This window comes from Pongo pygmaeus, chromosome 15 (assembly GCF_028885625.2).
Source record: "Pongo pygmaeus isolate AG05252 chromosome 15, NHGRI_mPonPyg2-v2.0_pri, whole genome shotgun sequence".
In the NCBI taxonomy this organism is placed as follows: domain Eukaryota; kingdom Metazoa; phylum Chordata; class Mammalia; order Primates; family Hominidae; genus Pongo; species Pongo pygmaeus.
In genome coordinates, this window is record NC_072388.2 from 36,035,947 (window position 1) to 36,054,229 (window position 18,283).

Consider the following 18,283-nt stretch of genomic DNA (forward strand, 5'->3'; position numbering starts at 1 on the left):
AGATCAGCCTTGCCAACATGCTGAAAACTCATCTGCACTAAAAATACAAAAATTAGCCAGGTGTGGTGGTGCATGCCTGTAATCCCAGCTACTTGGGAGGCTGAGGCATGAGAATTGTTTGAACCCGGCAGCTGGAGGTTGCAGTGAGCCGAGATTGTGCCACTGCACTACAGCCTGCATGACAGAGCAATACTCCATCAAACAAACAAACAACAAACAAACAAAAAAACACAATAGAATAAAACTAGAAATCAGTAACAAGAATAATTCTGGAAACTATACACATTGAAATTAAACAATGTGCTTCTGGATGACCAGCAAGTCAATGAAGAAATAAAGAAGGAAATTGAAAATTTTTTTGAAACAAATGATAATGGAAACATAACATACCAAAACCTGTGGGATACAACAAAAGTAGTACTAAGAGGGAAGTTCATAGCTATAAGTGCTTACATCAAAAAAGAGGAAAAACTTCAAATGAACAATCTAATGATAGATCTTAAAGAACTAGAAAAGAAAGAGCAAACCAAACCAAAAATTAGTGGAAGCAAAGAATAAAGGTCAGAGCAGAAATAAATTGAACTGAAATGAAGAAAACAATACAAAAGGTCAATGAAATAAGAAAGTTGGTTTTTTGAAAAGCTAAACAAAATTAATAAACCTTTAGCCAGACTAAGAAAAAAAGACAGAAGATCCAAATAAATAAACTCAGAGATGAAAAAGGAGACATTACTACAGAAATTCAGAGGATTATTAGTAGCTACTATGAGCAACATATGCCAATAAATTGGAAAATTTAGAAGAAATGGACAAATTCCTAGACACATACAATCTACCAAGATTGAACCAGGAAGAAATCCAAAACCTGAACAGACCCATAACAAGTAATAAGATCAAATCCATAATAAAAATTCTCCCAGTAAAGAAAAGCCTGGGACCCAATGGCTTCACTGCTGAATTGAAAGCACTAACACCAGTTCTACTCAAGCTATTCTGAAAAATAAACTAGAAGGGAATGCTTCCAAACTCATTCTATGAGGCAGGTATTATCCTGATATCAAAAGCAGACAAAGACACACCAAAAAAAAAGAAAAGAAAAAAAAGAAAAAGAAAACTACAAGCCAATATCCCTGATGAATATTGATGCAAAAATTCTCAACAAAGTATTAGCAAACTGCATTCAACAGTGCATTAAAAAGATCATTAATGACAGAGTGGGATAAATCCCACTTTGGGATGCAAGGATGGTTTAACATATGCAAATCAATTAACGTGACACATCCTATCAACAGAATGAAAGACAAAAACCTTATGATCCTTTCAATTAATGCTGAAAAACCATTTGATAAAATTCAACGTCCCTTCATGAGCAACAACAACAAAAAACTTCAAAAACTGGGTATAGAAGGAACATAGCTCAACATAATAAAAACCACATATGGTTTTTACCAGTGTGGTGGCTCACACCTGTAATCTCAGCACTTTGGGAGGCTGAGGCAGGTGGATCACCTGAGGCCAGGAGTTTGAGACCAGCCTGGCCAACATGGAGAAACCCCGTCTCCACTAAAAATACAAAAATTAGCCAGATATGGTGGTGCGTTCCTGTAAGCCCAGCTACTCGGGAGGCTGAGGCTGGAGAGTTGCTTGAACCTGGGAGGTGGAGGTTGCAGTGAGCTGAGATCACGCCACTGCACTCCAGCCTCAGCAACAGAGCAAGACCCCATCTCAAAAATAAATAAATAAATAAATAAATAAATAAATAAATAAATCCCAAAACCACATATGACAGACCCACAGCTAGTATCATACTGAATGGGGAAAACTGAAATCCTTTCCTCTAAGATCTGAAGCACCTGAAAGATGCCCACTCTCACCACTGTTATTCAACATCATACTGGCAGTTCTAGCTACAGCCATCAGACAACAGGAAGAAATAAAAGGCATCCAAATTGGAAAGGAAGAAGTCAAATTATTCTTGTTTGCAGATGGTATGATATTATATCTGGAAAAACCAAAAGACTCCACAAAAAACCATTAGAACTGATAAACAAATTTAGTAAAGTTGCAGGACAAAAAGTTGACATGCAAAAATCAGTAGCATTTCTATGCCAACAGTGAACAACCTGAAAAGGAAGTAAAAAGTAGTCCCATTTACAAAATACCTAGGAATTAACCAAAGAAATGAAGGATCTGTGTAATAAAAACTATAAAACACTGATGAAAGAAATTGAAGAGGACCAAAAAATGGAAAGATATTCCATGTTCATGGATTGGAAGAACAAATGTTATTAAAATGTGTATACTATCCAAAGCATTCTACAGATTCAATGCAGTCTGTATCAAAATATCAATGACATTCTTCACAGAAATATAAAAAACAATCCTAAAATTTATGTGGAACCAAAAAAGGCCCAGAATAACCAAAGTATCCTAAGCAAACAAAAACAAAAACCATACAAAACAAAACAAACAAACAATAACAACAACAAAAAACAAACCCCAAACAATAAAAACAAAAACAAAAAACCTGGAGGAAAATCACATTACCTGACTTCAAATTATACTACAGAGCTATAGAAACCAAAACAGCATGGTACTGGCATAAAAACAGACACATATACCAATGGAACAGAATACAGTACACACCTACAGTAAACTCATTTTCAACAAAGGTGTCAAGAACATATGCTGGGGAAAAGAGAGCCTCTTCAACAAATGATGCTGGGAAAACGATATCCATATTCAGAAGAATGAATCTAGACCCCTATGTCTCACCATAGACAAAATCAAATCAAAATGGATTAAATAATTAAATCTAAGGCCTCAAACTATAAAACTACCACAAAAACAAACTAACAAACAAACACTGGGGAAACTCTCCAGGACATTGTTTTCGGCAAATATTTCTTGAGACATACCCCACAAGCACAGGCAACCAAAGCAATAATGAACAAATGGGTTCATGTCAAGTTAAAAAGCTTTTGCACACCAAAGGATACAATCAGTAAAGTGAAGAGACAACCCAAAGAATGGGAGAAATATTAGCAAACTACCCATCTTGCAAAGAATTAATAACCAGAATATATGAGGAGCTCAAACAACTCTGTAGGAAAAAATCTAACAATTTATTTAAAAATATGCAAAAGATTTGAATATACGTTTCTCAAAAGAAGGCATACAAATGGCAAACAGACATATGAAAAGTGCTCAAAACTACAATGAGATATTATCTCAGCCCAGTTAAAATGGCTTATATCCAAAAGACAGGCAATAACAAATGCTGGCAGGGATGTGGAGAAAAGGGAAGCCTCATACATTGTTGATGGGAATGTAAATTAGTACAACCACTATGGAGAAGAGGTTGGAGGTTCCTCAAAAAACTAAAAATAGAACTACCATATGATACAGCAATCCCACTGCTGGGTACATATCCCAAAGAAAGGAAATCAGTATGTCAAAGGGATATCTATGCTTCCATGTTTGTTGCAGCACTGGTCACACAACAGCCAAGATTTGGAAGCAACATAAGTGTCCATCAACAGAAGAATGGGTAAAGAAAATGTGGTACATACACATGATGGAATACTATTCAGCCATGAAAAGGAATGAGGCTGGGCACAGTGGTTCATTCCTGTAATCCCAATACTTTGGGAGGCCTAGCCATGTAGATTGCTTGAGCTCAGGAGTTTGAGACCAGACTGGAAAACATGGCAAAACTCTATCTCTACAAATATACAAAACTTAACCAGGCTTGATGGTGCATGCCTGTAGCCCCAGTTACTTGGGATGCTGAGGTAAGAGGATCAATGTAGCCCAAGAGGTTGAGGCTGCAGTGCATTGTGATCATTCCACTGCACTCCAACCTGGGCTACAGATTGAGGCCCTGTCTCAAAAAAAAAAAAAAAGACAGATTCAGTCATTTACAACAACATGGAAGGAACTGGAGATCATTATGTTAAGTGAAATAATCCAGGCACAGAAAGACAAACATCACAGATTCTCACTTATTTGTGGGATCTAAAAATCAAAACAATTGAACCCATGGAGATAGAGAGTATAAGGATGGTTACCAGAGGCTGGGAAGGGAGGCTTGATGGGCATGAAGTGGGGGTGGTTAATGGGTACAAAAAATAGAATTAATGAATAAGGCATAATACTTGATAGCACAACAGTGTGACTATAGTCAGTAATTATTTATTCATTTATTTATTTGAGATGGAATTTCACTCTTGTTGCCCAGGCTAGAATGCAATGGCGCAATCTTGGCTCACCACAACCTGTGCCTTCCGGGTTTGAATGATTCTCCTGCCTCAGTCTCCTGAGTAGCTGGGATTACAGGCATGCACCACCACACCTAGCTAATTTTGTAGTTTTAGTAGAGACGGGTTTCTCCATGTTGGTCAGGCTGGTCTTGAACTCCCGACCTCGGGTGATCTGCCCGCCTTGGCCTCCCAAAGTGCTGGGATTACAGGTGTGAGCCACTGCACCCGGCCAGTCAGTAATAATTTAATTGTACATTTAAAAATAACTAAAAGAGTATAATTGGATTGTTTGTAACACAAAGGAAAAATGCTCAAGGGAATGGGTACTCCATTTTCCATGATGTAATTATTACACATTGCATGCCTGTATGAAAACATTTTATGTACCCCATGAATATATATACCTTCTATATACCCACAAAAATTAAGAATTAAAAAAAGATTTGATTAGTCAGATCTCAGATGAAATTTAATTAGGATAGCCTTAGGATCCACAAAGTAAGTGCATAGATATGGGATGACAAGATTTAATAGCAAATGTGAAAAACTTCAGTGTTTTAGGCTGTGATGTAGTTTTGTGATGAAGCCACATGCAATCATAGTTTGCATTGTTTGACAAATACCATCTCTTTTTCTGGCTGATCTGATTATATCACACCTCAGATATTATATTCACATCCGGGTGTCCAACCCCAGGAGGAGTTCTGACAGATTAGAGACTATTTGGAAGAAAGCAGTGAAGATGACTAAGCATAGTACTTCAAAACCATGTCATATAAGGTAGAGTTGAAAGGACTGGGGATGTGTATCTGAGGGGAAAGCAGGCCCAGGGGAGTAAACTGCATTCTAATATTTGTCTGTCTCTCAAACAATTGAGAGCTAGATTGTGCTTGTATGGTTCCTGAGGTTTGAATTGAGACTGGTGGATGAAAGTTGTTAGATTCAATAATAAAGAAACAAGCAAAAATTCCAGGACTGGAAGACTTTCAAAGAGAAAGTGGCTGAGTTTATATGTATTCAAGTTGTCCACTCCTGACCATGTTCCAGCCAGGTGATGACCACTTTCTGGAAACACTGTACAGGAAATTCAGATTACCAAGATGGTTAGGTGGAATGCTCTGTATTCATTGAACTTTCTTTATTCTTCATTACTTCATCACCCAAGAAGTTGCAATAGCTCCTTCTTTACTACTGTATCAAACCTAAACCCTACCTAACATGAAAAATTAACTTCCTTTTATCTGGCTACCTTCTACTTATTCAACCATAGCTTTTCACAAGGAGGGCCTCCCTGATTTCTTCCTTAAATCTAATCTCAAAAAAATATAGCGAAACCCACAGAGAAAATATCTTTACATGAATGATTACCATGAATTCTGCATAAGTTTATTCTGATAAACTGATCAAAACAAAAATATAAAGCACTAAAGTTCTTTTTAGCTTGTGGTTGTTACCAGCAGTCATGCCAAACGTTAAGGAAAAAAGAGTAAATTTTATTACAAATACCGATAAAGAAGAGTGCACTTATGGAGGGAAAATATATTTATTCTTCAATAATTTTAAGGTAATAAAAATGTTGTAAATAAACATGATACTAATATTTTTATTGTTATATAGGTATATATGTAAAATTTAGGAATGGATTTAGAGGAAACTATCAATTTACTTTTAGCATTCTGTTATAACATATGCATAGAAATCTGGAGTTTAAATATTAGATGACTCACTAAATATGAGAGAAAGATCTAACTCTCATGTTACATCTTCCCTTAACAGCACACTTTATATTTTCTTAAAGGCAAAATCACCAGAATTCTTGCAAATCGAAGGAAAAGAAATTAAGCGAATGCGGAAACGTAAATCACTGAGACCAAGAAAGTCTTCAAAACCTCTCTGTGATAAAAAACTACATAAAAAGTAATTTTCTGAAATTTATAATTTTTCTATTGGAAGAGGAGTTATTCAGTAGCATTGACACGTGAAAATATATTTTTAGAAAAGAAAACGAAATGTTTTAGAAATTCATATGTGAGAGCTAAGTTAAACCTTCTCACAGGAAAAGTTGGTGGCAGATTTTACAGTTAGTGCTATACTTTATGCTTTTTTCTTTTTCTGTTTTTGACAAATGTACTTACTTTCATGATGTAACAATAGCTGGAAAAAAATAACTTTGTGAGACTAAAGAAAATTAAATGTTAGCATGTTAGATTTGATATTTTTGGTCACTGTAATGCCTGATTTGGATCAATTGCTTATTATATTGGTTAATTTTGTTATGATAAAATAAAAAAACAAGCCAACAGAAAATGTGCATAAGCCATCTGTTTGGTAATTTAGATGGCATTATTTTTCTCTACTGTTAATATCATGCTTCATCCTCACATCCATAATTTTAATGGAGTTTCTCGTTACACAGGAATACAACCACAATTTTAAATAATAGCGTGGAAATGCAATTTAGATTATGATTTACATTTTGCTAGTCGCCTTGTTGAAACTCTGATTTTCTCCTTATTTCACCACTAAGTTTTTATGGGTTAGTTTCTTCTAGATTCTTCTTCATTTAACTCTTAATGGGGGTTTGAAGAAACTTTAATTATTAGCTTTTGTTGTTGCTTAGGGAACTGAAAGGTATGCTGGACATGGAAGACAACCTTTTTATGGCCAGCTCAGACTTTGTAAATGGATATTACTCACAATTTAGTAGCTGAGAATAGACTCATGGGAAAAGAATTCCAAAGTTTATGAAACAGTCAAATTGGCATTTAAGTGACCCTGTACATACCATTGCTTATCTGCATTGCTTTAAGCTCATTTAGTTAGCAAGATTATGTATTAAAACAAATAGTGACAGCAGACAACAAGTATTTTACCTTCAATAAATAGTTACTGTCAGATTATCAATGAAGCAGAAACTTCTTGATTTTTTTTTTCTAAAAAACCTTGCATTTAGTGCATTAAGCAGAGCAGTATGGCCACACACAGAGTCAGAGTCTTTTCTTTTTTACGTCTTAGTGTTTCAAAGAATGACAAATAGTCCTGTTTAAGAAGAGTGTGCTATAAAAACACACAGCCTTTCCTGAGCATGCCAAAAATATTTGTAGATCTTATTGATATATATATATATATAATACTGCTTTAATTCATTAAAACAAAAATTAGAAATTTTCATTAGTGAGAAATAGAATGAGATGCAGAGGAATAAAAGTCTGATATTTTAAAAAATTATATAGTAAAAGAGAATCTTGGGAAAATGTTTCTGAAAGTCTTTTATTTACTGTTCCTTTTTCTTTAATCAATTTTCAACCGAAATTTTCTCACTAGCCCTCAAATTAAATTGTATTCTTGAGAATTCAAACATCTATTGCAGCATATTGTTATTTAGGTCAATAACCAAGGGGAATTTATTTGCTTAATGTTAATAGACTATAATGGGTGCATAGGAATTCAGATTGGTTGTGATGCTTTTTAAAGAAAATATAAAAATCAGTAATGTAATCTCAAACACATTCCACTAGCCAGGACCTGTCTCAGGTAGAATGATGGTGTAGGTGAGCTTGACATCAGAGCACACCTTTTTTCCCCTCTATTTTAAAAGCCCTTTGTTAGGAGCCCAGAGTACCTGGGAGTCCTGGCTTTCTGGACACCCTCTTTCACTCCTCCAGTTAGGCGTCTTTGTCTCAGGCATTTCCAAATGTTTAGACTTACCTCTCTTTTCCTCTTTCACATGAACACATTTCATATCCTATTTTTGTTAGGCCCTATGCACTTTTGGAAATGCCATAGACCACTCTCTGTTAATGATTCAATAGTGTACATATGGGGCCTGGCAATGGGTCAGGTGCTGTGTAGTGCAAAATAATAGTAGCAACCTTAAAAATAAACCATTTCTTGAGACATTTCTACAGACTGGGAATTACACATCTTCTATTTTTATCAGTTCTTATAAAGGCAAGGGTTAGGGATTTTATCCTCATTTATCAGAAGACTTTTAAAGAAGTCAGTAATACAGTTGGCAAGTGTTAGAACCAAGATCCTGATCCAGGCCCAGCCAACTCCAAAGTCTATATTCTTTACACCATGCTAATCTCTGAATCAGTGCCAGCCATATCGAGTGGTCAGTGGACAGACCAGCATTTACCCTCTAGATAAAGGTTAAAATGGGTGACACAAGAGTACAGCAACTTACAAAAAAAGACTGTAAAAAAGAAAAAAAGATAAACTTGGCCGAGAAGTCTGTGCTTGAGATCTTGTTTGAAGAATATTTAGACATGGACAAAAGAGTAGACAGCACTGTATCCATAACTGAAGGGACTGACAGGTGTAGCCCTGTGATTTGTCCTGGAAACTGATGAGAATAGCTAACTTCTGCCATGTGAGAGACACTGTTCTAAATGCATTCACTCTTCTTTCTTAAGGCAACTGTATCCAGGACAAGGTATAAAGAAATTAATTGACTTGCTTATGACCAAGTGAGAATTGTAAACAATGTTTGAACCCAGGCAGTCTGACTCCAGAGTCTGTACTCTTAGTCATTATGCTAGAAGTAAGTCCAAAGTCTAGGAGCCTTGAAACATAGAGAAAGGAAGTTAGACAAATGCAGTAAGCAACAACCAATCAATGTGCTGGGTAAGGGAGCACTTAAAGGAGATCAATCTGGTAGAATTTTGCAGAGGGAAATAGACAGAGGCTGCAGTGCTCAACCCAACTGGTGAATGACTGCCTGTGCAGGCTGAGGTGATGAAGGGTATGCTGGCAGTGAGGATGGAGAAGGAATAAACCTGAGCAACCCTCTGCAGGGGAGGAACTCAGTTTTGCATTGGATGTGCAGGTGAAAGAGAGAGGGGTCAAAGATGTTTTCTGTCTTCAAAAGAGGGAATCTAGTTGAGGTAGTGATATTGGAGGTAAGATTTGGGGGCTCTCAGCACAGAGGTAATAGCTGAAACCCTAAAGATGATTTTTCGAATGTACAAAGAAAAGTTCAAACCTCAGAAGCCACACCCAGTTTGGAAACTGGAGAAGGAAAACCAATGACTAAGTCAGATTATGGTGAATTTGAGAGGTAGATGGAAATCTGGGATATTGCAGCTTTAAAGGCCCATGAAGGAAGAGCAATTTCAACAAGTTATTCATATTCTCAGCTGTGTTTTGGGGGTCAGAAGAGAACATGACCTAAAGATCTAAAGCTGATTGGGTTGGATTTGATTTGATGAAAAGAAGGTCATTTGGTTGTGTAAGCTTTAATAAGAAGGTAGGGATGGAGTACTTCTGGAGAAGGGTCACTTCCACCCAGAAGTCACTAATAGGCAAGAAATGTGGCCAATAGCCAGTAATGTTGTGTTTGGATCCCAGTGGTTACCCACTAATTTTGTGACCTACCCAAAATAAGGATAATTATACCTCCAATACAGCTTCATTGTGGGAATTAGAGAAAATGTGTGTAGAGGACCTAGCACAGAATCTGGCATATAGTAGGTGCTCAATAATTATTTGTTGATTGGATGACAGGTGGCACTGGGGATTAAGAAAGCAGATTTTTGGCTGGGCGCAGTGGCTCATGCTTGTAATCCCAGCACTTTGGGAGGCCAAGGCAGGCAGATCACTTGAGGTCAGGAGTCCGAGACCAGCCTTGCCAACATGGGGAAACCCCATCTCTACTAAAACCACAAACATTAGCTGGGCGTGGTGGCACAGGCCTGTAGTCCCAGCTACTCAGGAGGCTGAGGCAGGAGAATCACTTGAACCTGGGAGGTGGCGGTTGCAGTGAGCCAAGATTGTGCCACTGCATCCCAGCCTGAGACTGGGTGACAGAGTAGACTCCATCTCAAAAAAAAAAAAAAAAAAAAAAAAAGCAGATTTTCATGTCATCTTCTCTACTTAGGAAAGACAGAAGAGAGATACAAGTCCAAGCAGAGTGGGAAAGGAGATGCCACACTGACTTAGAGAGACCCACAGTTCTATCAATGCTAGTTAATGGATAATGCCCTACCTATATTGTTCCACTTCTTTAGGGACATTAGCATTTGAGCAGAGTAGCAAAGGAGTAATACATGATGGCTGGACATGGTGTCCACAGACTGAGTTTCAGAATTCAGGAGAGAAGAGGTTGGGGTGGGATGATAAAGAGTTTGTTTTTAGACTTCTTGATCCTGAGATGCCTGTAGACTGTAGTCTGTAGAGGTGTAGGTTGAGCTATTCAGCAGGCAGTTGGATACAAGTTTAAAGCTCTGGACAATGGCCTGAGATTGTGATATTAAATTTGTTATATATCATTATTATAGTTTTAAATCAGATCTCCTTCATTTGTATATGTCTTTAGAACCTGAACTAAATTGTCAGTATAAATGTACTTTATATCCAAAGGCCACAAAATGATGAAAGAAGCTAACTTTATTTTCTCTGTTGCAGAATTACACAAGACTACTCCATGCCGCACCTTCATGATCTGTGCACCACCATCCCAGCCCAGGAGCTGCCTATTGACTTGCGCCTGGCTTCTCGAGTGTATCACACTGCTAACAGGAAAGGCCACGATACCCTGCTTGGAAAATTTGGAACCTCTTTCTTAGATGATCGCTTTACAGATGAGGAACAAACAGATAGGTAAGAGTTCCACTGGTAATTTGATTTTAAGCTAAATGTAAACTGTCGTGTAAATCTTGCCTTTGAGTTCTAGATTTTAAAGACTTGATTCTGTTCTTGGACACTAAAGAGGAGGGAGCAGTTTTTGTTTTTTTCTGCTGCTTCCTCAGGTATACAGTCTAGGTCTGTGTCTCCATTTCCTGACAATATTAACATGAACCCATTCCCAATTGTAAGGTAACTTTAGTATTTCCAGAGTGTTACATACATTATCTCATTTGTTTGTCATCACAACCCTGGAGTACAAATGTGGAAATTGAGAGTAATAAAATTTAAGCAATTAGCTACACATAGACAATTAAAAAAAATCACAGATTTGACACTTGGACCCAGTCTTTTGAACTAGATTTCACCATCATTGGGCATACTTGGGTCCAGGGATCACATACAAAAGTCATTGCTCTTGGAGTTCGTTCTCCTTCTCCTTGGGTCTCACCTTCCTTTGGAATCTGCATATTCTTTTGTGGAGAGTATATAATTTATAGCATCCTCAAAAGACAGGAGAAAAGGGAAGGAACCTAATGTTTATGCAGCAGTAACTATATTCCGAGCACTGTGCTGTGTGCTTTGCATATGTTTCCTATTTAAATCTTCAACTGTAAGGGAGAAGTTGTAATTTCCATTTTATTCATGAAGAAATTTGGGGTTCGTGATATCAGGTTACTTGCTGAAGTTCTTATCTCTTGATAGTGATAGAATCCAGGTTTGTCTAACTCAGTTTTTCTCAGCCTTTTCATTATCACCCACTTAAAGAGAATTTTAAGGCTTTTTTTTTTTTTCGAATCACCTGTCCTGATTAAATTTTAATATGCCAGATATACTGTATATCTGTTTATATACTATATGAATGTATGTGCTTTATAAATAAAAAGAGCAAGCTTTAATCACACTGTGCTCCCCCGACCCAAAGCACCAATTTTTACCTCCTGGGAGGGATATCACCTGCCCACTGAGAATGCTTGCTCTACAGTCTCTCGCCTTTCAGAAGCCATGGTAAAAATACTGAAAAATGTACTACATGTTTTAAGACTATTACAAATATTAAATATTAAGTTAAATGGCAACTTTTTGGTATTATAATTTAACTATCCTAGGTATATGAGAATACTATTCTAAAAGATCACTTTTAATGACACTATCACAAAATTATTAGTACCCTTACTTTTCATGGTATATTTTGAATGCATTTTCTCAAACTTGACTTCTAGTAAAAATTGCAATGCTACTGCATCCTTTCATGAATTAAAAATTACCTGGTTTCCCAGTGATTAGCAATCACAATTAGTTTCTATTTGAATCCCTAAAAGAAGGTCATTTTTATGTTTGTTTTCTATGTAGGCAAAAAAAAATTTTAGGATTTATTTGTCAATCATAATTTTATACATCTAAAGTCTTTTAGTTTTGCTTTATCAAATTAAATTTTTGAAAAAAATTGTATATGAAGAATTTTTGAAATTTCAGAACTGCTCCAGTATCTCCAATAGAAAACAGCAGTTCAGCATGCCATTCTTTGGAATATATGTTAAAGCCTAAAGCTGGGAGTATAAAATAAATACATAAACATAATCTAGTAGTCATGAAACTCTACTATTTTGAGTCATTCCCATTAGCACTACGCAAGCCAAGCATCATTTGGAGGACTTACAGCTTTAATTATTCATGCAAAGTGTTAGAAATGCTAGTTTCTTTCGAATTCTGAAAATGTTTTTCTTCAAGTAGACCTCACTTTCTTTTTCCAAGAGTCAATAAACGTTCTATTTGATAAGGATAATTCTTGGCAATTTGTTCCTAAGTACCAAATAAGAAGTTAATTTAAGTACTGAATATTTAATTCTCCAGCATCTATCTCTTGAGGATTACCTTGCTAAACATAGCTTAACCTTTTCAAAATATATCTGTCTGCTGAGCCTACAAGTTCGGAGAAATGTATAATTTTTTTCTGCACTACCAAGTGTTCTCAAGAAAGGTAACTGTAAACAAAATGAATACCTTTTCATTTGATGGCTTTTTGCATTTTTTTGTGCAATGATCAGTTAACTTCAAAGGTAATAATAGTTGTGGTTGTATAGTTTTAATGTTTCCCAATTTTGTTAATCATTATTTATGGCAAACACCAAGAATATTTTAATGGAATTGGAAGGATATATACTTAAGTTTATTTGAACAGCGGTGTAGTGTTCAAACTTACGCTTATTTTGCTAAACAGTAATTATGATGAGAACTATACAAATATCTTGTATTGGCCTTATTTTTGCTTTAGAAATGATTTTTGTATTATAGAGAGAAGTTTATAGACATTTAGTTCAAATTTTTGGTATGGAATTTTATATTTGAGGCTTTAAAATAGGGGAAATGATTAAAGGTATTTAAAGACTTAGATTAATGTTAACAACTTGGTGAATAGCCTTTCAGACATCTCTTGTATATGTACGTGTTTAAACCACCCATGACATTCTATAGCCCGAGTTTCTTCATTCAAGATTGTTTGTGAACATTTAAATTATTTCATGATATTTATTACTTTATACAAAAATTTTTTAATAGAGATAGGGTCTTGCTCTGTTTCCTCGGCTGGTGCGCAATGGCATAATAATAGCTTACTGTAACCCTGAACTCCCGGGCTCCTCCCACTTCAGCCTCCTGAGTAGCACTAGGCTAATTATTATTTTTTTTTGTAGACATAGAGTCTCACTATGTTGACCAGGCTGGTCTCAAACTCCTAGCCTTAAGTGATCCTCCTGCACCAGCCTCCTAAAATAATAGGATTACAGGTGTGAGCCACTGTGCCTGGCCAGATAGTTACTACTATAACCAAGCTATGGTGACACTGTTTATGCCAATTTATGACACTGTTCTTTTCCTTACACCCTTGCCAAACTATGATTGTTACTCTTTTTGAATTTTTTCTAATCTTTTATTATTTTTATCCATTTCTTGTAAGGTTGAACATATTTTTAGATGTCTCTTGGTTATTTGCTTTTTTCCTTTTGAGAATTACCAGATCTGGAGTTGTCATTTATCTCTTTTGTATTGTTTTATAAATGATCTTTTTATATTAAAATTTTAGTTATTTGCCGTATATATTATAGATATATTTTCAATTTGTTGTTTGCTTTTCAGTTTTGTTTATGGTGTTTTATGCTATCAGAAATTTTTTAATGTAGCAATTTTTTTATGTGTTCTAGTCTTGATGCTAATCTTAGAAAGGGTGTTTATGTGTTTACATTTTGATGTATTCTCTCATATTTTCTTCTAGTAACTTTGTGGTTTCCTTTGGAAAAAATTAAATATTTAATCCATTTGTAATTTATTTTGATAAGAAGAACAATTTTAAAATATAATTTATTCAATGAATCTTCTTTTCCTTACTGATATGAAATGCTAACTTTCAAATACCTTAAATTCTAATATGTTATTGAGTCTATTTATGGATTTCTCTTCCATTTCACTGATTTGTCTATCTAAAACTGCTTGTGTATTTCCTTGATCCACAATCAATACAGAGTTGGTGGCAAAAATGCTGTCATATAAACATTGGCTGACCTTTTCAAATCAGGCACCCTTTATAGCCAGCTCCAGGGCGGTGAGCAATGCCAGGCTATAAATCCCAGACTTAACCCTCTAGTTGGCTTCAAATTAAAAAAGAAATTCCTAGTCAATTTTTGGAAAATATGTGGACAGATCATTAGTTTTATACATTAGAACAGCAGCAACAATGGAAAACCCAAAGGTTAAGTGTCAAAATTCAATGTTTAATTCCATTTTTGATTATTTTATTACAAAAAACAATAAAAACATTTTAACAAATATGGAAAAACATGCAAGCAAATGCGAAAATGAAAAACAATTACTCAAAATCTTGCCATTTATAGATAACACTGTTAACATTCTTAAATATGGGATTCCAGACTTTTCCTTTTGCAAATAATTCATATAGAACAAAACTAGATTAATACTATATGCATAATGTTTTGTAATCTAACTTTTAAAAACTTATGTGTAAACATCTTTCCATGTCAATAAATATTGATCCGAGTAATCAAATGATATGCCTGACTCTGTGGTAGGCACTAGAGAGGCATCTGCAAACAGGAGAAGCATAATCACTGCCCTCAGGGAACCTGGAGACCAGTGAAAAGAAAGGTGAATTAATTACTGTGAATGCGACAATTAATATAGAGTTGTGCAGAGTGCTACGGAAACATGTAAGAGGAGTCCTTGAGTGTTTGGGGAGGTTTGAGGATTGATACCTAAATTGAAACCTGAAAGATGGATAGAAGATAGGAAGGAGGAGGGGAAAGAATGTTTTAGGTCTTTGGTACTCAAAGTATAGTTCACAAACTAGCGGCATCACCATCACCTGGGAACTTGTTAGAAATGAAGGAAATTTGTATACACTTTGAAGTTTGAGTTCATGCTGTGGACAATTGGAATCCATCTGATAACTGGAAGTAAGTCCAGTATTAGAGAACAGGAAGAGCAGTGATACCTTTGAAGCTAGAGTTAAGGCAGGATTTTATGGTTACCCCGTATGTGTGTGTGAGGGCACGTGTGAGTGCTTGGGGGTGGGATTCTTAGTCACAGTGAATTGGGAAAGCATTGATAGGTTTTCTGAGGAAGAATGACATGATCAGGTTTGCTTTAAGATATCACAGTCCTTGTCTTCTCAGTTGTGTTTGACACAGTTGATCACTTACTTTTCCAGAAGTAACCTTTATCCCTGGCCTTAGGGACCACTCCTTTCTTGGCTATCTTCCTGCTTCCCTGGGGATGGCTTCTCAGTCCCTCCTCCTGGTGTCTCCTCATCTCTTCTCAACATTGGAGTGCCCAGGCTTACCAAGGTGATCTTATCCAGAACCATGGCTTTAAATGCCATTTATATGCTGATGACTATCAATTGGTAAGAGAAATGCACAAGGATGTTCATCATATCACTTTTTGTAATAACTAAAAACTGGAAACAACCTAAGTGTCCATCATGGAAGAATTTTAATTGTGCATTCAATAATGAGATGCATTGCAACCATAATAAAGAATGAGGTAGAATTCTGTATTCTGAAAGGGTTAGAACTAAATTCAGAAACAACATGTGTATTATATAAAACAATTTTTTCTGTGTGTGTGGGAGAAAATTCAAGAAACTGTTAATTGTGATCCTTTTGTTTTCATTGTACACGTAACCCATAAAAGTGAAAACTACTTTATTTTTTGCTTTATTTATATGGCATATATTTCCATTTTCATTTTAGTCTGTCTTAGTTGTGTCCCTTGTAGATTGCATAGACTTAAATATTTTTTGAGCTTATCAGAATTTTTTTTCTGATGGGTTTTTTTCTAATAGGTTGGGTCACCCCATATTCATTTATTGTTCTATCAGATGTACTTGGTATTATTTTTATCATTTTATATTCTCTTTTTCCTTTTTTGCTTCTTTGCTATTTCCTATGATCTGTTTTATCTGTCAGCATTTGCCTATGTGTTTTTTGTTTGTATCATTATCTGATATCTAATCTTGTGAGACAGAAATCTGAAGCCAACCTGTTTTTCATTTATTTGCATGTAATATTTTTCTCCTACTCATTTTGATGCTTACAGAATTTTATGTTTTGCTTTAAAATGAACAATTTCCCTAGCGTATGTTTGAGAGTGGATTGCTTTCTAATTAATTTTTGGGGGTACATGGAAAGCCCTTCTTATATGCAAATATAGTTCACTATATTTCAGTATAAGACTTTTTTGTTTTATGTTGAGTAATGTTTCTATTCTACTTATTTTGTGCATTTCTTCAGGAATATCAATTAGCTGTAGGTTGGATCTTCACTGTCTTTCCTCTATATTTATCATTGTTTTGCTTAGATTTATCTCTCAAACCTCTGTACTTCAGTGGTTTCATTTTCTGTGGTATAAATTTTAAAAAGTCCTTCTAATTTCCATTGTGAGACTGCTATGGCATTTACAGATTTTTTTCTAAATTCTATCAGTCTCTTAAGAAAATTGCTTTTGTTTATCTGAATTTTATTACCTCAAGAACACAAAGCAGAATCTTTCTAAAATATTTTTGTTTCCTATAATAAATCTTTCCCAAAAGGATGTGCTTTCTGTCACTTTTTGAATGCTATATTTCATTTTTGTAGTTTGGAGACTGTGTTCACAGAAATCATTTTGGGTTTTTCTGTGTACTCAACTTTGAATGAAGACAAGTTATTTCTGGCTACCCAAAGTTAATATTGGATAGATTTACCAAGCATTTTTTGACTGTTTATCTTGGAGGTATTAGAATAGTACTTTTAGATCTTAAGTAGGAGAACCAGAGATGCAGGTTTATGTTAGCAGTTGAGTCACTCAGAATCCTGAAAGGCATTGGGGGTGGGATGGGACAGGATCTGAAAAATTTGCCTCTATAGTTTCTCTCTGTGATAGTTAAAAATATTGTAATAAGGGTGACCTTTTCCTACCAGGTTTTCTATATGGTAGATTACTATAAACTTTTCTTCTGTGCATATACATATATTATGTATACATACATTTTATGAAAATGACATTAGAGATGTTATTTTGATAACATATTCCTTTGAGGATATATATCTATATATATAAATACAAATGTAGAGACACATATATGAGTAATTATTTTGACTTACTATCTCTACTAATTATAGCTTACAAATCAAATATATAAGGAGTGCTTTTATTTGAAAGATTTTATCCAAATCCTTCAAATAATGTAGTAATATTTGTTAAGAAAATGGAAAATTATCTAACAGAAAAATGCATTGAGTATACTACATTTATTATATAATTTTGTATTAATAACAACTCTACATAGTAGATAAAATCATTTTATTTCCCAAATAAAAAATACAGCGTAATGATTGACTAGTCCATGTTTATGTAGCTAGTAATGGCTGGGATTCAAACCCAGGTCTTTATAATTTTAAATGTGGGTTTTATTATATTCTACTGCTTTGTGTATTTGTGAAAGGCCCTTTTATTTTTTCTCTTTATGCTTAATTCTATATACTCGCTCTCATTCTGTTTTTAGGACCAATTTGACCTAATCTAGGAAGAATGTGAGGAGCCTTAGTTGGATAATCTGTGTGAAGCATATTTTACTTGCCCTTGGTGGTTTGTATTTGACCAATTGTGAACCAATTTTGGGTGAGGATTTTATCTTACTATTGCTTGTTCCCTCCTAGGAACTGAAAATCCTGTTTTGATTCTAGGCCAAGGATGTGGCCTTGGTCATTGTGGGAGACTTCTCTGATGTCAATTACTGAAAGCTTTGCAGTCTCTGAATATTGCCTGGTTTTATACTTCCTATCACTGGTTGCCCCCCACCCAAATGTGCCATCATCTCATGCTAGACCTTTCTAATTACA

The 18,283-nt window shown here is 35.3% G+C and overlaps 1 protein-coding gene across 3 annotated transcripts in view; it reads left to right on the forward strand.

Moving 5' to 3' along the window:
- The window catches only part of TTC6 (tetratricopeptide repeat domain 6), a 242,888-nt gene that overhangs the window by 95,453 nt on the left and 129,152 nt on the right, over nt 1-18,283 (forward strand). For all 3 annotated transcript variants that reach the window (XM_063651570.1, XM_054449042.2, XM_054449043.2), the window contains 2 exons: nt 6,061-6,179; nt 10,671-10,865. In XM_063651570.1, the coding sequence (XP_063507640.1) occupies nt 6,061-6,179; nt 10,671-10,865 (314 nt within the window). The remainder of the gene's footprint in view (nt 1-6,060; nt 6,180-10,670; nt 10,866-18,283) is intronic.